The sequence below is a fragment of the Phyllopteryx taeniolatus genome, chromosome 13 (genome assembly GCF_024500385.1).
Source record: "Phyllopteryx taeniolatus isolate TA_2022b chromosome 13, UOR_Ptae_1.2, whole genome shotgun sequence".
NCBI lineage: Eukaryota > Metazoa > Chordata > Actinopteri > Syngnathiformes > Syngnathidae > Phyllopteryx > Phyllopteryx taeniolatus.
Window position 1 is genome coordinate 17,663,673 of NC_084514.1, and position 26,814 is coordinate 17,690,486.

A 26,814-nucleotide genomic window follows, 5' to 3' on the forward strand; every position below is an offset into this window, starting at 1 on the left:
ACAAACGGGGTGACTTAAAAGTGCCTCTGACCTTCATCTCCACTATGTCAACACGGGCTCTGTACTGTACGCCGACTGGCTGTTCGATGTGTGCGTGTGCAAGTGGCGTTTTCTTCCGCCTCTGCTTGACGTCTGAGCAGAAAACAGTCGACGGCTTGTTCGATGTCTGGCTGGCTGCTCGCGTCATCTTTTCATTTTTAACCCTCCTGTTTTGTTGCGGGTCGCGTTGACCTATTTTGAATTTGAAAATACCAAGGAAAAAAACATGTCTAAATAGAAAACAAGTTGGATAATACTACTACTCCTACTCTCATTTTTCTTCTTTTTTGTCTTTTAAGATATATTTTTCAAAATTCTATATTATCATGTCGTCTTCATACTTTTCACGTCTAACCGTCGTATTATGTTGTGGGACAAGTTTTAGATGTAAAAAGAAATGTTAGTAATACTTTTGCTGGCCGTATTTGAATGTTCTTATTATATACATGTTGCATTATTTATAATCAGGCTTTTCATGTTTAATCCTATTAAATTGTAAACATATCTTTTCTTTGTGGTACTCTCGTTTTTGTTATTTTTGTCTTTTCATTTTTTAATTTAATTAAAGTTCATGGAAATGTAATGTCAAGTTTTCCAAACGGTTAATCAATCAATCAATGAATAGTTGTCCGTTAGTTTGATCATCAATTAGTTGTACCTCTAGTTCATAGTAATAACTACTACTACTACTAATGCCTTCCACTTCTATAGCGCTTTTCAAGGCAATTTCACACATGATCGATCCCCCCCCTCGGTCGCACCAGGTGGGTGGTGGGACGCTACTTGTGTCGCCACAGCTGCCCTGCAGGGGGCAGTCTGACGGAGGCGCATCTGCCATTCTGCGCATTCATTCGTAGGCGTTGCGGGTTAAGCGTCTCGCCCGGGACACCACGACGACGACGACACACGCTCGTGCGGGAATACGAACCGGCGACCCTCCGGTAGCATAATTATATTTTCCATTTTCTGTAGCGCTTATCCTCACTGGGGTCGCGGGCGTGTTGGAGCCTATCAAAGCTAATTTCGGGCGAGAGGCGGGGTACACCCTGAACTGGTCGCCAGCCAATAGCAGGGCACATAGAAACAACCAGCCATATTGAAGGTGAATATTTCTTCCCAATTCGGCGGCACCACCGAGAGGCCGCTGCGCTCTTAGCATTTGCCAAATGGCCGTAAACATGTAGCGAGTCGCTTTGACCCTTGAACATCTGCGTCGTACCAAAGCAGCGACCTAACAGGAGCGTTAACCAACTTGATGTGCTGATGTGCTCCATCTCCAAGCCTTGCTGATAACCTATCTTCATCATCATCTTCCTGTCTGTCTCTCCTCCTCCTCTTCTTCCTGCCTCCTACGCCGCCGCCGGGTGGACCAGCAGCAGCAGCAGCAGGCCTAACCTTCAGATGCCTTGTAACGCTTGTAAATGCTCGTCTTCTGTGATGGACGCCTCGAGCCTTGCAAGCAGTGACACCTCGCTCTTCTTCCTCTTCTTCTTCCATCTTCGTCTTTTTCTTCCGCTTGGGGAGGGATGACGCTTCTTGTAAAAATGTAAAACTTGTAAGCTTGTAGTTGTTCTTTGCCATCCACTTGTCTCGACACGCTCTTTCTAGTCCACTCACTCGTGCGTGAACTCTGTACAGACCCACGTAGGTCCGGTCGGGAAACATCGCAACGCCCCCCGCTGATGACATCGTAGTCATGTGACTTATAGTAACGACTTGATGCATTCTGTACGATGTCAGCCGCCTTCAGTCAAACATGAACGAAAAACATCTGCTAAAAACGACCTTGTCTTTAGACGCGGTGAAGCAGCATGTGGTTCATCAGCCAAGGTTGTGCCAAGTAGCCGTAAACGGTCGAATTTGGCGCAAGTGGGCTGGCTGGTCTTGCGTTCTCGTCTAAAAGACAACTTTTGGTGTTTCCCAGTGTTTATGTCAAAAATATTCCTGCAAGAAGGAAGACCTTTGCGGTTTTTGGGCTTTGTTAGTAGCCAATAGTTCAAAACTTCCATCATAGTTTTCCATTTTTAATTAATCACATAATGCAGAGATACTAGATACAGCTAGACCAAAATTGGGTATTTAAAATGTCATTTTTTTTCATTTTGTACTCATTTTTCTGACTGAATAATTGGTTAAATGATACTAAATACATTACAATATTATAATTCATGATTATTATTAATACATTAAAAAATACACACTTTTTATTAAATCGATTCACTAATTATAATCTAATATTAAATAGATATCAATAAAAAAACCACGAGAATGACCTTTATTTTTAAAAACTATTTTCCATTTAGCATATTAAATCAATGCTGAATTGACTTGTGAAATAATACAATTTAAATGTTAGTAAAATTGAAGTATGTAGAATTGTTTTTCATTTTGAATGAATTGGTTACTTAATTGTAACTCAAGTAAATATTAATGAATATAATCCATTTTAAAATGAAACATGAGTGGTTTATTCTATTTTTACGGTAGTCTTTTAACTTTTTTTTTTTTTTTTTTTTTCCTCTTTACTTGACCGCTGAAATGCCACATTTGTTTCAGCACCAAACTTTCATCTGGCTAAATGAATGGTGAGCGCATTTTGCATTTTGTCCTTGGCAGAAGTGTGAAATGTACCACTCGCTAGTTTTGCGGAATGCGGCGCTCTTGAGTTCGTTCACCTTCACTCCGTTCACGCTCCAAGCTCTGTAAATAATACCAAAAATATCAAGTGACATGCGCATAAATAGGGGTTAGTGCGTGACGCCATGTTGGGATGTGTCCGAGATGTTTGCATGCGCACATGTTCGATATGAAAAATCTTAATACAGTGATTCGGGAGTAGGGACCCGGTCGCTGCGTTCGGAATCATTCGCTCATTTTCTCCTCCCGAAACACTAGAATGGGATTTTTTTTACATCGCAAATCTAGGTCATTCCAAAAATGTGCAGTGAAAATCCTTGTCGTGATTCAGGAGTAGAGAATGAGTGAATGATTCTGAATGCAGCGACTGCGTTCAGAATCATTCACTGGTTCCCTACTCCCCAATCACTACGAATGGATCTTTTTTGCGGCACGATCTCGGTCCCACTTGACTCAGATATGAATTGAAATGACATCCCATTCTTAATCCACATGGTTTAATATGACGTCGGTCCACCGACTCTTCTGGGAAGGTTTTCCACAAGGTTTAGGAGTGACTTTATGGGAATGTGTGTTCATTTTTCCACGAGCGCATTTGTGAGCTCACGCACTGATGTTGGAGGAGAAGGTCTGGCTGTCAGTCGCCACTCTTGATTCATCCAAAAGTCTTCTCTGGGGTTGAGGTCAGGACTCTGTGTGGGCCAGTCAAGTTCATCTACCTCAAACTTTCTCATCCGTGCATTTATGAGCCTTGATTTGTGCACTGATGCACCGCCATGTTGGAACAGGAATGGGCCATCTCCAAACTGTCCAAAATATTCAACCCTGAGTTCAGTAAAGGAACTCTGAATGCTTCAGCGTACTAAGAGATTTTGGACAGTCAATCAATTTGGGGATTACCCCTTTCTGTTCCAACGTGTCAGTGCACCAGTGCACAAAGCAAGGATTTGGTGTGGATGAACTTGAGTCCTGACCTCAACCCCGTAGAACACCTTTGGGTTGATTTGCAGCATCATATGAAAGCATACGGATTCAGAATGAGATGTCGCTTCAAATCAGATGTGAGCCAATACCTTTGGCAATATCGTGTATGTTGTTGTTGTTGTTGTTCTTCTACTAATCTTCTCCTGCTATGTATGTGTGCATCTTTCTTAACTTCTAATTAAACTTGAATTCTTCACTCACATCAACTTTGTGTGTGTGACGCCTCTTTTTCTTCCGCTATCGTCACAACAAACGCAGCGAGCATTACTTTATATTTACTTGACGAGGAACTGTCATCAGAAATCATCTCTTTAACTTTGCTATCGCAGCGATCGGTTGCTTAACTTACGTTGGGAGACCTCGGTGCTCCCCAGCCTTTGTTGCTATGGAAATTACAGCTTGAATACGGTCGAAAAGTTCATTCATTTCAGTACACATCCATGAATATAGATTGGGAAAATACTTTTCAGAGTGCAAATTCCTGCCTCGTTTGTACATTCACAATCATTGTCCTTGTCTTGATTGTTAGTCGTGTAATATTCCGGTTTCTTACGATGGTGAGGTGAATTTGGGTTTTCCTTTGCTGTAAGCAATAATCATCCAAATGATACATATATATTTACAACAACCACCAAAAATCCTAAACTATTTCACTCTGAGCGTGTGTCGTGCATCTCGAGAATATGAGAATGGGACTCCCTCACCCGAAAAGGAGCTTTTGACACCGTTGTGTAATTTATTGAGATGTCGCTCTCTCTTCACAATCACGAAGTGCAGGAATAAATGGACACGCAGTCAATAATCGTATCTGTTGGTTCCATGTTGTTGTTGTTTCTTTCATGACGTTTGGGTTGAAATCATGAATCCTGCACGTTGGCGTAGTCGCTGGCATATGTGACAATAAAGAAAGGAGATTGGCATTTCTCGCCAGGATCGTTCACTTCTCTTGCTCATTGATTCTTTTTCAGGCGTCGGCATAGCGCGCGCGCGCACACACACACTGTTGCGTAACTAAAGTAAAGTGAGCCAAACGACAAGGAAAAATTCCAAGCTTTATTTACTGATGTATTTAACGTTTATTGATCCAGGTAAGGCAATTGATAGCAAATGATCAACCTGGTTCACAAAGGCGGCCTTCACGCAAAACAAGTCTACTGCGGGACTGGTCTGGTCTCTCAGTCTGGTTTCTTTATTGTCACGCCTCGCGTATACGCCGTACGCTCACCGGCCACTTGGTTAGGTACGCACGCCATCCAATGCAAGGATGACACATTTGGCCTTTACAAATACAAGTTGGCACCTTTTTGTTTGAGACTTATTAATGTGACGGCAACGGCCGATCTTCCATTTGAAAACGGCTACATAGGGGCACTCTCGAGTCGAGCTAGCGCTGCAACGTATTCGAGGAGTCGTGCGTGTGTTCCTAATGTTGTGTCCCGATCAGGACGGCTCCGGCGCTCTGAAGCGTAGCGGCTCCTTCGGAAAACTGCGAGCGTCGCTTCGTCGCAGCAGCGAGAAGTTGGTGCGCAAGCTCAAAGGCGGCGGAAGCGGCGGCGAGCCCAAAAACGCCGGGTAACTATCTCCGAAACCTCTCGAGGCGCCAGGAGGGACCCGCTGGACCTCCCGGTCTGCAGGGGGCGCCTGCCGCACTAACCAAAAGCTAAAGATTGGCTACGTTTCTTTGACTGGAAGTCATATTTTCATGACTGTCCTGAGGAAAATAAAAATCTGCCGCTGTTGTCATGCCAATCTGCACAGGATCTGCTTTTATTTGTATGCTTTTGTTGTTATTCATTGTTCACTAATATTTATTGCTTCTTGTGGGCTTTTATTTTGAACGGAACACGCCGCACGGCTGTCGTTGTCCTTTCCATTTTCATGTTCTGTTTCATTTAAGAATAAATGACACTCGAATGTGGACCGGCATGTGCTCTCTGGTCTGCTTTGACTTCCCGCTTGGCGCGTCGGTGGCAGAAGGGTGACGCGGCCGGCTGCAACGTGATTGGCTCCCGTATGGCGGGGAGGGGGGGGGGGGGCGGGCGACCAGATCCATCCATCCATCCAAATACGTATCCCTTTTGTACAAAATCAATAGTTATGCTTCGGTTTAGGGTGAGGCCGGGTTAGAGTTAGCGGGCTTCATATTCACGCCGCCACACTTAACTCGCGTCCTTTCCCGTCTGGTAGCGGCAGGGCGCGTTGTGCCGGGATACAGCAGCCAATCATATTGCAGCGGCGCCGCTGGGATTCCTAATGAGGCGGAAGGGGGATGACGATGATGATGATGGCCTTGTCAATACCTTCATTATGAATGTCACTAAATTTGTAAATTTATGACTTTCATTTTTGCATACATTTAAAATGTTTAAAAAAAATTAAGACTGCACCGTTCTGACTTATCCACTTCAAATTAAGATATATATTTTTTTGCAAAGTTACGACTTTTCATGAATGATGAAAACATTTTTCTCATGTAATTACAAAGTTTTCCTTATAAAAGGACGACATTTTGAATGTACAATTTCGATGCTTTGATTCTCGTGTAAAATGAAACTTGTGATTGTTTTCTTGTAAGGTTCGGACCTTTCGTGTATCATGAAAACGTTTTTTCTCGTAAATTGGTGACTTTGTTGAGTCGAGATTACAACTTTTATGTAGGATGAAAACATTTTTTAAAATGACATTTTTCATGTCAAATTTTTATGTTTTCATGTTTATTCAAAATGCTAGAAAATTACTTTTCACATAGTTGTGACTTTCCCAATTCAAATTTCGATTTTTTTCTTAAATTTGGAGGTTTTTCTTATATGATGAAAGGTTTATTTCACACTGAGTTGTAACTTTACTCAAAATGACAACTTTTAAAAGTTTTAAAACGTCTTTCACTAAATTGAAAATTGAAAATGACAACTTTCAGGTCAAATGTTGCATACTTCATAAAGACTATCATGACATCATGACGTGGGTAATTTAAACAGACAAAAAAAAAAAAAACGTTCAGCTAAAATTCTAACTTTTGTCCACACATTTTTTCCCATGTAAAATTCAAACTTTTCAAATGATGGTGACGTGTGGCCTTCATCCCACTCCTCCTCCTCCTCACTCAGGTGATGACTGCATGTTGTGGTTGCCGACGTCAGCGCGCGTGTCCGTCCGACTAACCGAGTGTGATTACGCGTGTTCTCGCCCCCCCCATGCCGCGTGACGGCACAGCTTGAAGCGGGCCAGCTCACTCGGGGTTCTCAACGTGGCCCAGGAGGCGGCGCTCGGTCCGCGCGACTACCAAGTAAGCAAATTGACCACGTTTTGACAACCTACTTCCGCTTTGGACAAAACAGGTCGACGCGCTTCCGGCGCGTGACTCCGCCCTCCAGCAGGCGACCGGGACGAAGCACCCGTACGAATGTTAAACGTCTACAATGTCTTAAATATTTTTTTAAACACATCTTCACCACAGACGACAATATCCGATGTTTACTCCTTTACGGAAGCGTATTGCATTCACTTGGATTAAAAAAAATAAAGAAATAAAATTATGGGAGTAATGTTTTTGAGGGCTTTGTTTTTTTTTTCCCTGAGTATTTCTGTTTTTCTGACTCATTATTTTTCTCTGTTTTCTGAGTAATTTCTTTCCTGTTTTTCTGTGTAACAACTCTGAAAAACAGAAAAAAAAATATTCCAAAAAACAAAGCCCTCAAAAAAAGGACTGAAAAACATAATTTTTTTTTTTTTATCCAAGTGAATGCAATACGCTTCCGTACTCCTTCACGTTTACATATATTTGTATAAATAAATGATATACATGTATTTCAATTTTGCCCAAAGACAGCAGCCATAAAGAAACCGTTTGAGCAAGTTTGAGTTCAAACAATCACGTCATCGAGCCGAAGTCACGACCGTTAGCGTAGCAGGCGCAGGAAGTCCGTGAACCCGTTTTCCGGCTTTGCTCACTTGGAAGTCATGTCAAATGAAAACCTAAAATTAGGACTTTTCCAAAACCCTTTTCATGTGGGATTCAAACTTTTCTCATGAAATCAAACATTTTCTTCCTTGTAAAATAGTATAATGAAAACATTTTTCCCTTAAGATGACGACTTTCTTTGTGGTAACATTTGGGCATTTCTAACAAAAAAAATTCTCGTACTTACAATATTTTTCAAGTATGATTGAAAACAGATCACAAAGCTTTTCATTTTTCAGGTGAATTAAATTATTTTTTCCATACAATTGGGGTTCCCCTTTTTCTTTTCAAATGAAAACGTTTTCCTGTCTAATTCCGCATTGCTTCTGCTAAAATTCTCATGACGCGATGTCATTACGTTCTCCGAAGGCATTCAATTTGTTTTTTTAAAAATGTGAAATAACTATTTTCGCTTCAAATGAGAACTTTTTTGCATGTCATCGTAAAATAAAGAATCATCGTTCAACTTAATGGATTCAAACAGGCTGTTGCATGTTTTGTCTACCCTAACGTGTGTAATAAGAGTTGTGTTTCATATACTGTACTGGAATTCTCTAACTTGAAACAGTTTGTTATGCTCACGCTAACATTAGCAACTTGCTAGTGTCAAATGAGCCCCCGAGAACTAGAGTGGGCTAACTCCATTTTGGCCCTAATTTAGAGGGTTTGTTCGCCATTTTGCCGAACGTAATGATTTTGGACTCGGGACCATAGAGCTCGCACTTCTGTCCGCAACTGCGGTGCCGTCGCCATCTTCGGTTTCCTGGGTGGGTTCCCGCTCGGTATCAGTATCTTGGATTAGAAGAAGTTTAGTGTCATAGCGGTCCAAATCCAAACATGTCTGTCATTATGATTCGCTTTTACGACGATACTGAAGCACTACCGTAGGTACTTTCGGGAGTTGGCGCATTGTTACGCAGATGAATCAGGAAAAGTGCCGAGTGCCCGCTGTAGTTCCAAACTGGAAGTAAACCTTGCGTATTCACCCGAAATGAATAAATGTCATTTCTGCGCTGAACTTCAAAATGGCAAACATGGAGTTAGCCCACTCTAGTTGTCAGTGGCGCAAACGTTCCTTGATGTCTTTTCTTTTTGTTTTGTTTCCAATCCTCGACATACTTTTCGACTTTGCCAACACTTGTTATGCTTTCCTAGCATTAGCAGCTTAGCACAACGTCAAAAGCATTTTTAAATGACGTTTAGATTTCCTCCTAATTTTTTTGTTTTTGTTTTTGTTTGGGGGCATCATCCAGGAACGAAATTCTCGTCTGAAGAAGAGCCGCGACCTGAGCGCCAGCCACACCGACCTGGCGCGTTGACGGGCACGACGACGACGACGACACAGACGTACCGCTCCTCGTCCTTGTAAATACCGTACGTCTTTCCCGCTCCGATTGGATTGGACGTGAGCCGACGCGCCCGCTGTCCGAGTCTCCAAAACGTCTCGCGGTCTTGGAACTCACGCTCGATGTCGTAGTAGTCCGGGCACGCCTTAGGATGAAAAACGTTCGGTTGTTTTTGAAGTACCGCGTTCAATTGCAGTTGTTGAAACTTTCTGTGAACGACAATTGTCGGCCGGCGGCCGCACGAAGACGACGGACGCGCTCGTTCTCGACTCCAACTCTCACGCACTGACATGTTTGTTAACTTACAGGAGAAAAGTGATTTTTTTTTTTTGTTTGTTTTGGGTTTTTTCAACCCGGGAAATAGGTGTAATATACGAGAGAAAAGCTTTACATTTACAGCATGGAAAAAGTCGTCATTTGAAGACTCCAAATTGCAACAGCCAGCATAAAACAAAAAGTCGCTTCGAGAATTTGTCATTTGTGTATTACATGAATACAAATCATACTCATGACAGAAAAGTTAAGATTTCATAAGGAAAAGTCGGAGTTGTATTTTAAAAAAAGAAAGGAAAAAAAACTTTTCTATCATTTTCTGGAGAAAGTTTGTATTTCATGTGAAAAGAAGTCATAATTTTACAACTCCAAATTTCAACCACCACCATTAAAACGGTCAAACTATTACAAGGAAAATGTATTTTACATGAAAAAGTCTGAATTTTACAGGACAAAAAGGACACATGACAACAAATTGGAATTTCACAAGAAAAAAGTTTTCAATTCCCCCAAAAAGTATACTTATGCGAGCAAAAATGTTTGAATTTGACGTCAAAAGTTGTGATATTTCAACTCCCAAATTACAAATGTGCACAGCGCATGAAAAATGTTGGCGTATTACATATTTGATGAAAGATTGTGGACATACTTGTGGGTAGAGTTCGCACTCAGCGGCGGTGTGAACGTGGGTGCCGTCACGTGCTCGTCCGCGTCTGCTGGCGCTTCGGGGCCGGCGGGCGGGCGCAACCCCGCCTTTCGCCCCGAGTCAGCTGGGATGGCGACCAGTCACCGCGGATGCTTGCTTGCTTACATCACAACCAAGTTTTTGCCCCAAAAAAGGTCATTTCGTGACTCAAAATTACAAAAAAGTTGGAATATTACAAAAGTTCAGATTTTAGCAGAAGAAACATCTTATTTTGTCAGAAAAATGTTGTCATTTTAAAAATGAAAACTTTGAATTTTATGATAAAAAAGTTGTCATTTTGCATGAAAAAAAGCCCAACACACTTTTACGAACAAAATTGTGCATAAATCTATGATAAAAATTGAATTTGGGGATAGAAAAGAATCTGCCGATTTAGTTGTCCAGCGCGCTTGTCAAGATTTGACAAGCTTTTGACGATAAAAAAAAAAAAGAACAACTTGATTTCAAACCCGTTTACATTTGGACTTTTTACGAATGACGATTGTCGGCTGACTAGAATGAAGAAGACGAAGACCGCTGACTCGTTACTTTCCGGGAGAAACGTTACCGCGCCACAAATCAACTTTGTGTTATTCTGAGGATGATTAACGGAATGGCTGTTTGTTCTTTCGATTGTGATGACCCAAAGGCCTTTTTAAGGGCCGCAACATTCCCGAACACGCAACAATCATTTTAGGAGGGAAATGTCATCATTTGACGTTAAAAAGTTGGAAGATAAAAAATTTTTTTTTTAAAGTCTGAATTTCTATAATTAGACTGAATTTCTATAATTAGACTAGAAAACGTTGTCTGTTGTAATTTTACACACACAAATGTTTTTAAAGGAAACAATCATAATTTATGAGAATTGTTTTTAAATTTTATGTGACATATGCTCACACATTTTTACTTCGTACAAATGTGTTATATGATCAAGTTTACATTTTGGAGGACAAGTACAAATTTTACAAGAAAAACATTTTATGACGAAAAAAGTTTGTTGATACATAAAAGCTTTCATTTTACATGATAAAAACTGTCATTTTAAGTGTAAAAATTCTGAACAAAGATTACAAGTCGAAGATGAATTCAACCTCATCAACACGTGTCCAAAAGGCCAACGTAATGCTTTTATTAATATTTCTCTTGTTTTCCTAATAGAGATGTGCAATAACCCTCATTTTATTTGTTTGTATTATTTTCAAAAACAATGTATATGCCGTCTGTCATTCCTAACACTTGCTGTCCTTTCCAAGATTTGATATTATTATAGTTATTATACCTCATGTATTGTAATATATATATATATATATATATATATATATATAGCTAGATCTCAAATCTTCAAGTGACTGTTGATCGGTCTTATTGGCATCGACGCGCTGACAAACAGCTGCCGCACAGTGATGACGTCATTTCCGCCGTGAATGTATTGAAAACGACGGGAATTCCATTCATGTAAATGAAGTTTGAATTTCATAGAACTGCTAAAAGGTTCGCAAGTGGCAAAACTAAGACGTTTTGTGCAAATTGCGAATGACACGATTTAGTCACGTGAGTGAAGAATAAAGTTGTGGTGTTGTTGAAGTGTACTGTTGTGTTTGTTTGGTTTGCTGCACATTAGAAGTCACTACGTGTGCAACCTTTTCCTCTTTGTAAATGAAGGTCGGAAGTCTGGTTTATCTTTTGTGTCGTAATGGCAACTTTAGTAAGTTAACTTTTTTGTTGTTGTAGAGCTATTACCAATCCTTTGTGTGGAGTTTGACTTTTTTAGGACCATTGCAGATATTGTTAGCATAATAGCAATCGCAATTTTCGGAAAATAGGAAACATTTTAGGAAGCACATTGGTAGAAGTTATTGCTTTGGTAACAGTTCCGAATGACTTCAAGCTAATATTATTATGCTAACGTCAAAATTGTGGGGACATTTTTGCCAGCTGAACATTTTCCCAGTTTTCCAAATGTAAATCAAACCTCCAATACATGCCCCTCCCCTTTTTAACAACTATTACGTACTACTGTCCTTTGACTTTCTTTTTTTTTTAAATGACCAATTATAATCTAGAAAAGTTGCATTTCCAAAGAAAGACATTTCCAATACACGTTTTTTTAATGTATTTACAGCTTTTGCCAATCCTGTTTTTCTTTACGTTTTTCTTTATTTATTTAGTGTTGCAAAAGCAAACAAATACCCATATGTTGTATTCCTTTGTTTATTTTATTTATTGTTTTACTTTTTACACGACCAGGCTTTTCAGTTGTCTAAAAATGAAATAATGTTGTTGACAATTGACCTCTCCCCGAATTCTTATGTAAACAAAGCCCCAGGAAATGTTTTCGTGTCAAAACATTTCATGAGTTTCCACGTCACCCTGCCAACTGGAGAAAACAACAAACAAACGCAAAATGGTGACGTTTTTCCAACTAAATCAAAAGGAGTGCAAACGTGTCTGCTGGGCGCGGCCCGCGGCCCCAAAAGCAAAGAAGGGAAAAAAAAGTTTTAAAAGTAAAAAACAAAAAAGCAAAAGAGTGCGCTGGCAGCGCATTAACTTACGTCACTTAATATCTGCGCTCCCATTGGCTCACCGGCCTGTCAGTCCGGCGGTTTGGGAGCGTGTCTACAATCACGACTGGTCTTGCGTCGAAGAAGAAAAAAAGCAGCAGCCAACAAAATGTGTTCGGTGCCCGACGGCAAAAAGCTGGTCCGCAGCCCGAGCGGCCTCCGCATGGTGGCCGAGAACGGAGCCTTCAACAGTCCCTTCTGCCTGGAAGAGCCCCGATGGGTGCCAGACAAAGACGTGAGGCGTTTTCACCTCTTTTTCGTTCCTGTAAACTGAAGCTGCTCAAAGACAAGCTGGGGGGGAGGAGACCGCGCGGTTCCGGTGGGTGCTGTCAAAATAAAATCGTGCGTGACGCTGCCTCGATATTCCATCGAAAACTCAAATTCTATTCAAAGTGACGAATACTATCCCCGAATGTAATCGCACTTAACGCGTGTGTAGTGTTGCGTAATTGCTGCCCTGGAAGACGTTTTGTGGCGGTTAATGTGAAGCCTTATTTTGAAATTGCGAGACGGGCTTGTGCTAAATCAGGCGAATTTGACTCCTTCGGACGCCTTCGCTAACAAACTCAAATGTTGGCGAAATAAACCGGGTTTTTTTTTGTTTTTTGTTTTTAATCTTTGAACATTTTGTGTCGTTGTAATGCCAAAAGGCGAGCTCGTTTGATATGTCGTTAAAGGTTGTTCGTCTTGACAAAGCTGCTGGAGTTTTTGTGTGTGTTCTGGTACACACTAAAATCAAGACAAACACGCAATAAAGTGAATCATTTACCAAGCGAATGTTGCTTTCGTTATGATTTCAATGCAACATTTAGAAACGCTGACTTTTCCTTACGCTTTCCTGCTTACGTGTGTTGCTAACCATAGAACAGGAAGTGGCGACCAAAGGCAGCATTATGCTCCATTACATGACGTATTTCAGGTGTCCTCAAAGGATTGGTCGTTTTTACCTTATTTTAGTGCGCTGATTTCCAACCACCGTGTCACGGAAATGATCCGAGATATCACGTAACGGTCCAAAGAATTATTGATTGACTACAAATAATGCATCTTTTTCATCGATTGATGCCAGTGACGACACAATTGGTCCAGCGAGAGTCTGATGCGGCGCAAGTTGTTACGTGCAACTCTTGCAAAAGTACACGTTAGATTTGGCCCAAGCAAACAGCGCAAAGGCGAACACCGTTCTCACGTTTAGCTGTGACGGCCTTTTTTTTCTCAAGCACTAATTTGTTTAGGCTGCCCAATAACAGAAATTGTTCGTGAACCAAGAATAGTGCGGCAGCTGAGGACATTTTGATTGACAGATTTAGTTGGACAACTGAATTGTTCACGGACCGGAATTAGCGCGTGAACCAGGTACGTGCGCGCACGGCCAATAGGTGGTGCTCAAGCACCTGTCCCTTTTGCCCTGAACCAAATAAACACCCTCTCTGCTGCAGTCTATATTTTTCATCATGGATCAATATTTAAAAACAAACAAACTCTCGTCATCAATTGAAAGCAAAGTGTTTTGAAATCTGACAAGCATTTATTTGAGTTCTAGGGAGAATTGTACAGGGGGTGTGTAGACTTTTGATACCCACTGTAGCCTCCCCTTCTCCTTTTGCATTAATGGTTGTATTACTGACGACACGCGTTGATTGTGTTTAGACTTTACATCGATCTGATCGGTATCGGACGATAATTATCATTTTACGCAGATCGGCTTTAATGTCGTAATTCGCCTATCTCCGTAAAAAAACATTAACTCTGCGTCGCCGTCGTGTTATGTTTGAATCCAAAAGCTAGTTTATTTTTAGCCTTTTAGGCTCTTGTGACGTAGTACTGTAAATACCTGACAGCCAATAAAGTTTTTTTTAATCTTGTCGGTGAAAAACAACCCATCGGCGGCGTGGGATTTTTTAGCGGCGTCTAAGACAGACGAGACGAAAGCCTTTTGCATTGTGTGCAAAAGTGGAACTTGATTTGTAAAAACTGCTGTTTTTCCCTAATTGTATGAATCATTTTGGCGATGGTTGCGCACGTTTTAATTTGAGAAAGAAAAAAACAAATAATGCTTGACGCAACACGATTTGTCTTTTGAGGATTTGGTTATCTGAAATGTTGGTGAAGCCCAAAAAGCGCGTGATCCCGGCTCATTTTTGGTTGGAGGATTTAGTTCACAAACCAAGTTGCTTTGAAACCAAACTATTTGTGAACCGAGGTGATATTTAGTTGGCGAATAGAAATTGTCTTCGAACCCCAATATAATACTTCTACTGAGGGAATTTTCATGTTAGTAATTGTTAATAAACTTACATTGTTTGTGAACCAAAACTAGCACATGAGCTGAAGTCATTTTTATTGGAAAATGTACAGAGTGATTGTAAAGTAAATAAAGTGGTCCCTGTTTTAAAATATTGATTGGCATGTTGTAATATTTGTTTGTGTCTGTTCCATGATTGAAGGAGTTCAAGTCTTTTCTAGCTAAGCGCCGACTTTGGAAGAATGTTCTCCCAAGTTGTGTCTTCCATCCCACAGGAGTTCCTTGTGAAAGCAGTCGATGCGGTTGCTTGCCAGGCGGCTCGAGAAAGTGCCGGCGCCCGCATCCAATTTCAAATCCAACGCCACGCGACACACTTTCTTCTCGTGTTCATTTCTTGTAAGAATTATAGTTCAGCGCTAAATTGCAAGCAGTTCGAAATCGGGAGTTACTTTCCAATCACCCGGTAGTTGTCGAAGCGACTTGTCGGCGAACTGAATTGCGGTCGCGCCGTCGCAAGGGCTCACGTGCGCCGCAGCGGGCTCGGCGCACGTGAGCAGCGCGCCGACGCCGACTAAGCGTTTTGACTTGGATTTCCCCCGCTAAGCGCTTCCCGTTTGCCTCCCGCAGTGCCCCCGATGTATGCAGTGCGACGGCAAGTTCGACTTCATCAGGCGCAAGGTCTGTTTTTCCGCGTTTCGCCGCATCGGCAAAAATTTCCGAGGCGTCCGCCCGCCTAAGATGTGTCGCCCCCCCCGCGCAGCACCACTGTCGGCGTTGCGGCCGCTGCTTCTGCGACAAGTGCTGCGGCAAGAAGGCGGCGCTGCCGCGCATGAGCTTCGTGGACCCGGTGAGGCAGTGCGCCCGCTGCGCCCTGCTGTCGCACAAGGAGAGCGACTTCTACGACAAGCAGATCAAAGCGCTGCTGGCGGGTGAGCGTCGCGCTCGAAGAAAAGAAAAGACAACATTTGGGTTTGGCTTCAGAAAAGTCACGGCGGCTTTGTCCTCGAGCACACGTGCGTTTCGCCCTCTCAAGGAGTTGAGATCCAACGGAAAATGCCCCACGTTACGCGCTGTACATTGGCCACTTGCAATTCTCATTCTAGATTCGCTCGCTCGCTCGCTCCACTCCTAAAATGTCAAAAGACTCGTATAGACCCCCCGGCCCCCCTAGTGGCTGTGAGCAGAATAGCCGATGACATCACAGCAATCTGATTGGACACTTTGTAGCGACATCAACGAAAAAACAAATTGGATTGAGAGAGAAAATGAATAGCACGCTTGTCCTCGATGAGACGCACGTTTTGTCCTTTGCTAAGTTGGGAAGAGATCCGTCCGATCCCAAAATGGGGCTCATATTTCACTTGTGTGTCGTTTGTGTGCGTGCAGGAAGTACCTTCGCGGTCACCGTGGGAGCGTCCGACAAGTGTGAAACGATGACTTGCCGCCTCTCCAACAACCACAGGTCCTTTTTCCTTGCATTCATTCTTCTGCATCCAAATTGTTGGCGCTCCGTTTTGTGGGCTTTTTTTCCCCAACTGACGACAAAGCAAATTCGGACGATTGCTGCTTGTATTTTTCACACTTTCCTCCAAATTCGCACGTGAATGCAGACATTGGACACGTTGACCTCCTCCTCCCGCATTCGAACCGTTCCTACTTGAAAATGTTCCTTCAGCTCTTTTTCAACTATTTTTCACATTCCCCAAATTGCCGCGTTTGTCCATATTCTTATTCTCGTGCGGGTCGCGGGCGTGCTGTCGCCGACTTCGGGCGAGAGGCGGGCAGGCGGGGCGCACCCTGAATTGGTCGCCGGCCAATCGCGGGCCACATAGAAACGAACAAACAAACGACCATTCGCACTCGCGTTCAATTTAGTCTTCAATGAAGCTAGCGCGCATGTTTTTGGAATGTGGGAGGGAAGCGGAGTACCCGGAGAAAAGCCGCGCGGGCACGGGGAGAACATGCAAAAGTCCACGTAGGCCGGGCCGGATTTGAACCCGCAACCTCACAACCACCGTGAGGCGGATGCGCGAACCGGTAATTCATTAGAATGTAAAAAGTATTCAACCGTTAATGCATCGTGATAATTCAGTGGGCATTGTGCTGCTCCTTCTTGGGTGTTTGTGTGCCTTTTCCACCAGGGGCAGTATAGTATTCACACACACACATGTATATTAAATATATGGAGAGAGTCACAACTGCTCAGTAAACTAGTAATATTAGTTGTTCTTCGCAGAGGAAAAAGAATATATGCCTGTGAGTTTTGTTATATTGTCCATTTGTGTATAAATTACCAACGATTTCCCGACGATTTTGTCAAAATGCAACCTGAGTGCAATGCAGCAAAAATGTCGAGAATGGGATGATGACTTCCAGAGAAATTTAGCTTTTTTTGTAAGGGGGGGGGGGAAATGGCGGTGTTTTTGTGCAATATCGCCTGTAGGAAAAACGATCAAAAAACAAATTGAAATTAGAGTAAAACAGTATAACTTCGTTATTTCTCAACATACCGCTACAAAATTGGAATTTTGAAGTGAATTTCTTATGAAGATGCTCATCTAAAGTGGCTAATGAGCACAAATTGACAAGCAATGTTTGTCAAAATGATTTTTTGGAAATACATTTTTTAAGTTAAAATAATGAAGCTGAGCTATTCAAATGTGGACATAATCTATGAAGCTGTAAAGTACTTTGAAAAAGAGAAGATTTGAAAAAGTCGGCGTTGGTTGAGGAGGTACGACAATGAATTGACACCTGATCAATTATCAAATTAAGAACTGATCATTGATTCATCGTTGAGACGTTGTTTAACTTCAAACTGACCAAATCGTTACCATTTCAGCTGCTCAACAGTAAATATTCATCATTCGATTTATTATAATAATAATAATAATAATAATGAACTTTGTGTTTAATCAAAATAAAACTTTTGCAAACATTTGACTTCGGAAGACAATAATCAACATTTTTGCCAATTTGGACCAAACCAGGAACCGAATCAGAATTCAATTCAATTCTTATTCATTTGAAATGATGTCACGTGTTTGAATAAAGGATGGAAATCTCAAAAAGTTTTTTGATGCATTAAAAAAAAAAAGGATTTGCATAACAGATAGTTGGACCGCAAGGACGTGGATGCTAGTTTGGTTAGCTGGTCGCGAGCGGAGGGTTCGGATCGGATGCTAACCTGCTAACGTGCTCCACCTGACGTGCAGGTACCTGTTCCTGGACGGCGAAAGCCACTTTGAGGTGGACTTGTCCGCCATCTGCAGCATGCAGATCCTGACCGAGGCCAGCGGTCCAGGAGGTGAGAGGCCGAAAAACCCGTTCCCCAAGATCGGGTGGGCGGAGTCCAATGGAGGCTCAAAATGGAGCCCGTGGGACTTACAATTGTCCGACTGCGCTGCAATCCAAATGCCCTCAAAGTCTTTGCCCAGGTTTTGTTGTGCGTGTCGTGTTGTGTTGTGTTGTGTTTCATCCACAGACGGGTCTGCTCACTTTTTTGGGGGGTGCGGCGGTACTTTGACTTACGAGCGGCGTAACGACGAGATTATGCAAGTTCAATACAAAATGACGTGGGAGAAAATGTTGACAGTTGCCTTTGGAAACTTCTGTGATTACAATTTTTGTAACATTTAGAAAAATCGCCGCAAGCGCCTCCATTTTTTTCCCCTTTCTCTTCTTCCCCCCATCACTTCCTCCTCCTAAAACCGACGTCTCTCTGGTCGTGTGCCATTCTGCCGTAGTCTCAAACATGACACGTTTTTCCAAATATGACCATAAAGCGCCACCTTGTGGTACAATATGTCTGTCTGACATTTTGAGAAGGTTAAGATGTTTGAACACACAAAATAACTCCTTTTGGACTTTTTCATGCAACATGTCAGTCTCGTGCACATTCGTCATTAGGTCAGCATGGTGTCAACACGTTTCAGGCAACACGCATTTTTACACTTTGTAGAAGAAGAATTCCCAAATAATCATCAATGTTTGAGTCCACTTTTTGGGAGGAAACATTCCAAATGTCATCAAAATGCAATGATTGATCTGACTTTGAGAAAGTCATGATGCAACTTTTGCATTTATAACTGCGTAACTTGTAATTGTGATTGAGAACATTTGCAAAAAATTGCACAGCCATCTTTGCAACTTCTGAGATTATAAGATTCGAGGCATCGCTTGATCAAAATGTATTTTTTTAATTTTTATTTTTATGTCAGAGCAGCGAAGCGAGGTGGAGTGAATTCCATGAAAAATGCACAAAATGATTACGTTGTGTTTTTGAGGAGATAACCGTTCAGTTGAACGGGGAACATTTGAGTTACGAGCTCGGTCACAGGATGAACTCGGCTCGTAAGTCAAGGCGGCGGTGTCGTAACTCGTGCGCCTCTTCTTCTTCTCTTCTGCTGCTTCGTCCGGTCGGATTAGAGAACGAACGGATCGACACGTACGCCGGCCTGCTGGACGCTCAGTTTGCCTGCGAAGGTTTGCGCCACTCTTCCGTCCTTCCGCCTGCATGAAACTTGCCCTTTGACCTCTTCTTTCATCGTCACGTGAGGGGCCTGCGCTGCATTCTCATTTTTTTTGTCCTTTAGCATGAATGCTAATGCTAAATGTGTAGGATCCTGGTGTTTTTCTCGTTGTTAGTTTAAAAATGCACGGCAGCGTTCCTCTTCCGTCACGGCCTGTCTAGCGTTAGCGTTTATGCTAACGCTTCTGCTAAGCATGGTGTGTTTGTTTCAAGATTTCACGTCAGAGTGAAGCGTCTGTCTTGTGTTCACTTAGAAGATCTTTGTGTTCCGTGTCTCGTCTTATGCTAATGATGGCGTTCCCGGTGTGGCTTTTTTGAGGACGTGCCTACGTGGCGGCCATGTTGGGAGGTTGGAACCTGCTCATTTCGCAACCGATTTTCCCCAGCTTGAGCTTTTTTTTTTTTTTTTTTCCCCGAGTCAATGGAAAACATCTTTCACATATGTAAGGTCTTGTACGGTGTTTTCCGCAACCGTATGTAGCGCAATGTGCCGCCGTCCTTTTGATCTCGGCGACTCTGACCTCCTAGCTTAGCGTCGCCGTCGGCACGCAGCCGAAAAGGGGCGTGTCCTATCTGCCCGTCCCTATGTGCGTTTGGCCTCGTGTCAGCCTCGGCACTTTGTCGTGTGAGTCGTGATGCAAATACTAACTGTGTATTCTTCTTCTGACGCGCGCTTGTAGGCACGTCTCCGTGCGCTAGCGGCATGCTAGTCCGCTACAAGCCGTCAGGCTCGCAGGACGCGCAGCAGCTGCGATTAGACGGCGCCGCCGCCGGCGACCAGAAGGCGACGGCGGCGTGGCTGGCGGCCATGCACAAGGTCAGACGGCAAACGGGTTGGACTGCTTGCGGACACGTTCTGTTCTAACGTCTCTCCTTTTGCGACTTCCCACGCAGGCGACCAAGCTCCTGCACGAATCTCGGGAGCTGGAGTGAGTCCAAGAGGAGCCGACCCGCGCGGACGCCGGCGGCTTGCTGCTTCCGCAAAGTTCCCGCTTTCTCCGGACGCCATTTTCTACCTTGTTTACTACTTCAAACGTCGGCCCTTTTCTCTTGCCGTTTCTACTAAGAACCTTCTTGGAACTCCCGGAAAGCCGTTTGAGCATTTATTAGATATCGTACTAGTGCGCTGAATTGGCTCACTCGTGGCAAACGAGCATACCAGCGCCTCCGGGACGTCCAGCTGGATGAATGCACAAACGTTTTTCCAGCCGTTGCGTGCTGAGTGCGACGTTCTGTCCTGGTGAAGTCCAAACACGTCACGAACAAGAAGCTAATGTCCGCTTTGTGTCGTAGGACGGGAAAGGAATTGTGGGAAATGTAGTCCTGAAGGCGCTGGATGTGCATATTGCTACTTTTGACAGCGTTGGTCTTCCTCATTCTCGTGCTTTTGACCTCGGTCGGGTTTTAAATGGCCCCCCTGACGTAGCAGGTTGGGGAGCAAAAAAACATTTCCAGAGAGATGATGACGATGATTATGACGATGGTTGGGAATTTTGGAAGTTTCATGTTTCGGATTAGTTGGGGCTAAAATATTTGGATTGGGACTGTTGGGCTTCGTGTTTGAGTTAGGGTGTTTGTTTAGCGTTAGGATGCGAATGTGAGGGGTTAGAGTTGGGGTCAGAGTTCAGGCTACAGTTGGGCTTTGAGCACGGTTGGGCAAAGTATGGCACGGGGGTCCAAAAATAGCTCACTGCGTTTTTTTTAATCCGGCCCATCTTAATCAATAATTGTTTTTGTTTTTTTTGTATGAAGGACGGGACGGACGGCCCAAATCGGAGCAGCCGAATGAAGGACAACTCGTATTAATCGCGTTTGGCTGACAAAATGTCTTCTTCAGCTTTTAGCACTGCTGCTAAAGATGATTTTTCGATGCTTGGCACCCAAAAGTTGACCAGCTTCACTAAAGCGTGCGCGTGCGCCGAGATTCAATTGATTTGTACGCCGGCGCCTCATTTCTTGACGTCATTTGGAAATAAAAAGCATCGCTTCGACTTCCGACTCCTTCATTGCAGCATCTTTACACTGTTTCTGTTGTGACATTTGTTTGATTGCAATTGTAAGTTCTCTATAAAATTAAGTACACTTTTTTTTATTTGACACTCATGAGGCTCATGTGCCAATGTTTATGAAATATTTTTGCATTTTATTTTTAAAAATATAATTTGAATGAAATTAGTATGTAAATTAAAATACAAACATTTGGGCACTTTTTGAACTTAAACTTTTGAGGCCAATATGATAGAACGTTTTTAAAAAATATTTCTATTTCAAATTATGATGTAATATAATTTGTATAAATGACTGTTTCTTGTGGTTGATTACCATGACTAGACAATTTTTAAAATTGATAAATATTTATAATGCAAGTATGTAACCATAATTTGTTCCGGGTGATCAAAAATAATAATTTCTGGACACTTCAATTTAATTGAACGTTATGTATTAATGAATTATATATTCATCAAGGTCGATTAAAAAACCGTTTTACTAGTTAAATATGTTTTGATGAATGTCAAATTTCTTGGGTGCTATCGAGATCATTTTCTGGACATGTTTTTGAAAATTTAAATCAGTATTTAGGAAGCAAATGTGGTAAGTATGTTTATGAATATTAAAACTAAGAATTTCTTAAAGTTGATTGAAATTTAAAAAAAAAAGTCAACATCCATCAATTATACATGTTTTAAAACATTTAGAGCATGGGGCAAATGTGTAGTAAATATGCCGTAATGGATTTTGTCCTTTTAAAAAATACCTGAAAACCTGAAGCGGCGCCTCCTGCCCGAGGATGGCTGGGGTGGGCTCCAGCGTTCCAGGGGTCCAGCGTTTCAAGGCTCCCGCGACCCGCGTGAGGAGAAGGGATGGATGGACATTCACACCTCTGTTAATCCTGTATCATTTTGCGGTCGATGATAATAAATACAAATATATTCAAAATGGGGCACATTGATGATGCCGTCTTTTCATGTATTCAAATGACATTTGTTCAGGTCGGTTGGATTGTTTTTGAAATAACTTTGATGTTCGGCGGGTGAACTCTTTGTGACATAATGTCGTGCAAGTGTTTGACGAGCGGGAGGTTCCATGCGCGTCACGCGGAAACCCACGTCGACACTTTGAAACAGCAAAATAGCTCAAAGAAAGGCAACGAGCTTTGATTTAAGTTGTTGTGGGCTCCGAGCGTGGAAGTCGTAAACTTGAGCGGATTCTGGCACCCCTGCAACAGTTGCACTTGGTATCGTCCTGCAGAGTGCGCGTGTACAAACAAAGTGTTTTTTTTTTTTTTTGGTTGGTTTTGTTTTTGGGAAAACCAAATTTAACCAAGCCCACTTTTACTCCAAACACATACGCCCCCACGCAAGGTTTTTTTTTCTTTTTTTCTTTTTAAGGGAAGGGGGGGGGGGGGCTGCGTGCACGCGCACGTCACTCATCCACGCGAGTTGGAGGCAGGTAGCGTGCACGTGCGCGCCGTTTCATCAACGGCGGCCGACCGGCTCCATTGCGATTCGCGCGTGTCCTCGTGGGCTTTTCTCGGCTCGCCGAAGCGACGCCCGGCCGGAGAACGAAGAGCGGACGGCGGCGGTGCCACGTAGCTAGCCGGCTAACGGAGGTAGCCCGACGTCGGTCGGCGCTCGACGGGCTTCCGTGTTGGCTGCTTTCAATTGGCGAATTCCTTCCAAAGTCTCGTGGAAATGTCAATGTCTCGCTAATGCGAACTTGATGAGCCGTCACGGGAAAGCCGACCTAACCGCAGCGGCTCCGTGACGTCAGCACGGAGCGACGAAACCCAAGTTTTCAACCGCTAACGCGTTAACGTTGTCCCCGGTTGGTTACGACGTTCGTATGGAGTCGCTCGTTCGAGTAATAAGGAATGACGTTGTATCTTCCTGGGCTGTCGCGTGACGTCACGTTGATCATAGAAAGAAATTAAAATGACATTTTAGCACTGCCGTAGAAGTTAATAGCAGAAATAATACGCTTATTTCGCACAGCGTCCTACATATGACGAATTCCTGGTTCTGATTCTGTTCTTCTTAAATGACAAATGTAATATTTAAACATTCTAAATGCACGTACAAGTGTAAAAAGAAGTTAACCACTGAAAATGTCACTTTGCGACCTCCGTGGCCTTGATATGAAAAATGTATTTTTGGAATTTAAAAAAAACGACATACTTTTTGTGTCTAGTGCGAAGAGCGCGAGAGCGCCCCCCGTTGAGCCGCCGAGATGAGCCGGACGTGCAAGAACTGCGGGAGTTCCGACGTGGACGTGGACCATGCCCGCGGAGACGCCGTCTGCACAGCCTGCGGGTCCGTGCTGGAGGACAACATCATCGTGTCCGAGGTGGAGTTCGTGGAGTCGGGAGGAGGAGGGTCGCTCGCCGTTGGACAGTTTGTATCCTCAGAAGGTCGGAACCTGGAGCGGAAAAAAAAATTCTCAACTTCGTGTGGAACGTCGCATCGCGTTCTCTTGATGTTCGCTTTACTGTCACGTCCTTGTAAAAAACATTGCAGGAAACCAAAACTTGAAATATTCTTAATTGAAGATGTTTTTTTTTTTTTTTTTTTTTAAGGAGGTGTTCTCTAAGAGCCGCACTAGAAACGAAATACTTCAGTAGAGCTAAATGCAACCTGAGAAGACGAATAGTGATAGATCGAAACGAGAAGTTCTTGGAAATAATCAAAAGACTAGTGATCTTGTCACGTTAGTTTTCTGTAGGCGATAGTTCCAGAAGAAAAACACGCGACATTCTGGAGGTTCAAGGAGGTCAGAACCCCCGAAATGATCAATTGTCACACAAGGGGTTCTCAAGTGGACGTGTTTGCCTCTGCTAAAAATCGAAGCTCCGTGAGTTCCGGAGGAGCCATTCTAGAAGCCAAACTCTTGAGCTTAGGTAGGAAACAAATGATTCAGGATCGGAGTTGTTCCGAGAGAGAAACGTTTGAGAAGGTCTGGAAGAGAGATGCAAGATGTTCCACACCACAAGTTTTACTCGATAGACGGTAAATATGAAAAGTTCTAGAAGGTAGACAGACACATGATGTTCTAGAAGATAACACAATAAGGTAGGCAAGATGTTGGAAAAGGTAAAGACAAAGTTCTTGAAGATAGACCCAAGAGGTTCTAGAAGGCTAACATGAGGAGTTGTAGTAAATAGTTCCAAGATGTTTTCGAAGGTAAACATGATGTTCTAGGAGGTCATCGACAAGTTCTAGAGGAGAGGAGATGTTTCAGCAGTGAAACACAACAAGTTCTAGAAGAGACAAGATTGTCTGGAACAGTGATTCTCACTGCGGTACTGGTATCACTATTGGCACACGGGCTCCCTCTCGTGGCGCACAAATTAATCACTAAGTACAGTTCAGTTGTATTTAACTTTGACATGAAATACATTTGGCGGCGGTGGAAGACTGGTTAGAGCGTCTGCCTCACAGTTCTGAGGACCCGGGTTCAATCCATGGCCCCACCCGTGTGGAGTTTGCATGTTCTCCCCGTGGCTGCGTGGCTTTTCTCCGGTTTGCCACTCCGCTTTCCTCCCACATCCCAAAAACAGGCACGCTAGGTTGATTGAAGACTCTAAATTGCCCGTAGTGATGAATGTGAGTGCGATTGGTTGTTTGTTTACACGTGCCCTGCGATTGGCAGGGTGTACCCCCGCCTCCTTCCCGATGACAGCTGGGATTGGCTCCAGCACGCCCGCAACCCGCGTGAGGAGAAGCGCGACAGAAAATGGATGGATGGATGAATTCACTGTTGTACTTTTACCGTTTTTAAATTTTTACTTTCCTGTATTAAAGCGACGTGTTAATCTTCAAACGGTGCGTTTGTTCCAGTGGCTTACAATAATATGAAATCTACTTATTTGAATTGAACCTCGATGGTACTTGCAGAAGAATTTTTTTATTTTTTTAGGAAGTACTTTGTTTGAGAACCAATCTCCGTTTAGTAGCTAGATCCAAGTTGTACTAGAAGGTAAGCATGAGGAGCTCTAAAATGAAATGTTCTACAAGGCCAAGACTAAATGTTCCTAATGAAAGACAAGATGTTGCAGAAGTTGTGGAATATAAGTGAGCTGTTTTAGAAGTTCTTGGAGAAGGACAGATGATGTTGCGGACGGGCAACACGAGACGTTCTCGAAGATGGACGCTAGCGCCTTGCGGCTGAGCTCGAATATTGATTGATTGATTGACAACCAGGACGACTTCGTCTTGACGTCAGTCAGTTGTTTGTCCCTCACTGTTAACTACGAAGTTTGACCTCCAGCATCCACGTGGCTTGTATTTTGCGTGTTGTTGTAGTGGACTGAGTGTCCGCAAGAGGGCGCTGCCGTGTCACCGAATTTTCCGTGAGCTCCCCCTGGTTTGCCTCTTCAGTCCCGATGACGTCACATCACGGCCTTTATCAGTTTTCGCATCAAATGTCCACCTTTGTTGTGTTTGGGAGGTGCTCAAATGTTGTTTTTTTTGCGTGTGCGTGTGTTTGCAGGCGGCGCCAAGCTTCCGTCGTTCGGCGACGGTCATCTGGCCCACGCGGGCAAAGAGTCGCGAGCGCAGACTCTGCACAAAGGTGCAACGCTAACTTTTATTCTTATTGGCTCTTTTCCACTCAGGACTTTCTTCTCACTTCTCATTGGTTGAATATTGGCTGTCAATGGAAAAAATAGTTCATTCAGTCATTCTTTGACATTTGAGTGCCCCAACGTTTTCATTTTTACAGTTATGAACTGTCCACTTGGTCGATTTTATTTTTTTGTACTTTGTGTTACGAGTCCAAATTTAAGTTGAAAATTGACATTTTGCAGAAGTGATGTGAAATGAAATGGAGCAACTGTCACAGTTGTCACTGTCACACTCTCCTTGAGAGTGTTTTCATTTTGTCTGTCGAGTTGAAATGGAAGGTGGCGGCGGGTATTTATTTGTGTTGTGTGTTTTGTAGCGAAACAGCACATCGGCGTCCTGGGACACCAGCTCCAGCTCAGCCAGCACTGCCTGGACACGGCCTTCAACTTCTACAAGATGGCGCTGGCCAAGCACCTGACGTGCGGGCGCAAGGCGGCGCACGTCATGGCCGCCTGCATCTACCTGGTGTGTCGCACCGAGGGAACGCCGCGTATCCTTTGGCAAACGCCCGCGCCTAATTGCCGCTGTAGCATTAAGCACCGTCTGAACATTTTTTTTCGCGCACCACTAGAGGGAGCCCGGGCACCACATGTCGGCAATCGCTGTTCTACAAGGTCAGACGTTCACGTCGCCGATGAGGGGAAAAACCTTTGGCACACATTAAACACCTGATAAGCTGGACAATCTTATCACCTCAATTCCTACTAGCTCCGTTGACGTTCCCATAAGGTCAACGGCACCATTGGCGTTCGAGAAGACAACCGCTTGAGATGTTCTGACGATAACCAGTCTATGTTCCAGAAAGTCAAACATAATTGCGGAACAGCTTGAGATGATTTGGAAAGTAACACAATCGAGGTTCCAGAAGGGTTAGGGTTGAGGTGTTCCAGAAAACAACACTTGAGATGAAACAACAAATATTTGAGATG

At 43.3% G+C, this 26,814-nt stretch overlaps 3 protein-coding genes and 1 long non-coding RNA gene across 29 annotated transcripts in view; 3 read left to right on the forward strand and 1 right to left on the reverse strand.

Moving 5' to 3' along the window:
* klc1a (kinesin light chain 1a) overlaps positions 1–11,517 on the forward strand; it is a 34,541-nt gene extending 23,024 nt beyond the window's left edge. For 3 of the 12 annotated variants that reach the window (XM_061796178.1, XM_061796175.1, XM_061796179.1), the window contains 3 exons: positions 5,105–5,232; positions 6,874–6,946; positions 8,857–11,517. In XM_061796178.1, coding sequence (XP_061652162.1) covers positions 5,105–5,232; positions 6,874–6,946; positions 8,857–8,940 — 285 coding nt within the window. In that variant the 3' untranslated portion in view covers positions 8,941–11,517. Of the gene's footprint in view, positions 1–1,412; positions 3,867–5,104; positions 5,581–6,767; positions 6,947–8,856 lie in introns of those variants that run through there. The other 9 variants (XM_061796177.1, XM_061796180.1, XM_061796181.1 and 6 more) reach the window with 6 other exon arrangements.
* Positions 1–22,637, reverse strand: part of LOC133488382 (uncharacterized) — a 37,083-nt gene extending 14,446 nt beyond the window's left edge. Inside the window, exon 1 of one of the 4 annotated variants that reach the window (XR_009791641.1) lies at positions 22,021–22,637. This is a non-coding gene — a long non-coding RNA (uncharacterized LOC133488382). Of the gene's footprint in view, positions 1–12,480; positions 12,621–22,020 lie in introns of those variants that run through there. The other 3 variants (XR_009791644.1, XR_009791642.1, XR_009791643.1) reach the window with 3 other exon arrangements.
* zfyve21 (zinc finger, FYVE domain containing 21) lies at positions 12,173–21,256 on the forward strand. 2 transcript variants are annotated; one of them, XM_061796195.1, is made up of 8 exons: positions 12,173–12,724; positions 15,362–15,412; positions 15,495–15,663; positions 16,121–16,196; positions 17,950–18,041; positions 19,163–19,219; positions 19,946–20,082; positions 20,160–21,256. In XM_061796195.1, exons 1-8 carry the CDS (start codon positions 12,599–12,601, stop codon positions 20,196–20,198), a joined length of 747 nt encoding a protein of 248 aa, XP_061652179.1. In that variant the 5' UTR covers positions 12,173–12,598; the 3' UTR covers positions 20,199–21,256. The 2 variants fall into 2 exon arrangements, with proteins under 2 accessions (XP_061652179.1, XP_061652180.1); XM_061796196.1 differs by lacking the exon at positions 19,163–19,219 and having other exon boundaries at positions 12,182–12,724.
* The window catches only part of LOC133488375 (transcription factor IIIB 90 kDa subunit-like), a 36,617-nt gene continuing 32,377 nt past the window's right edge, over positions 22,575–26,814 (forward strand). For 3 of the 11 annotated variants that reach the window (XM_061796172.1, XM_061796173.1, XM_061796174.1), the window contains exons 1-4: positions 22,697–22,875; positions 23,454–23,673; positions 25,752–25,832; positions 26,202–26,375. In XM_061796172.1, coding sequence (XP_061652156.1) covers positions 23,493–23,673; positions 25,752–25,832; positions 26,202–26,375 — 436 coding nt within the window. In that variant the 5' untranslated portion in view covers positions 22,697–22,875; positions 23,454–23,492. Of the gene's footprint in view, positions 22,876–22,963; positions 23,091–23,453; positions 23,674–25,751; positions 25,833–26,201; positions 26,376–26,814 lie in introns of those variants that run through there. The other 8 variants (XM_061796163.1, XM_061796170.1, XM_061796169.1 and 5 more) reach the window with 6 other exon arrangements.

Excerpts from the sequence above, each read along its gene's own strand:
- zfyve21 (XM_061796195.1), top strand. The coding sequence starts at position 12,599 with ATGTGTTCGGTGCCCGACGGCAAAAAGCTGGTCCGCAGCCCGAGCGGC. Across the intron at positions 12,725-15,361 it reads GATGGGTGCCAGACAAAGAC|TGCCCCCGATGTATGCAGTG; the intron begins GTGAGGCGTTTT and ends TGCCTCCCGCAG. Across the intron at positions 19,220-19,945 it reads CGCTCAGTTTGCCTGCGAAG|GCACGTCTCCGTGCGCTAGC; the intron begins GTTTGCGCCACT and ends GCGCGCTTGTAG.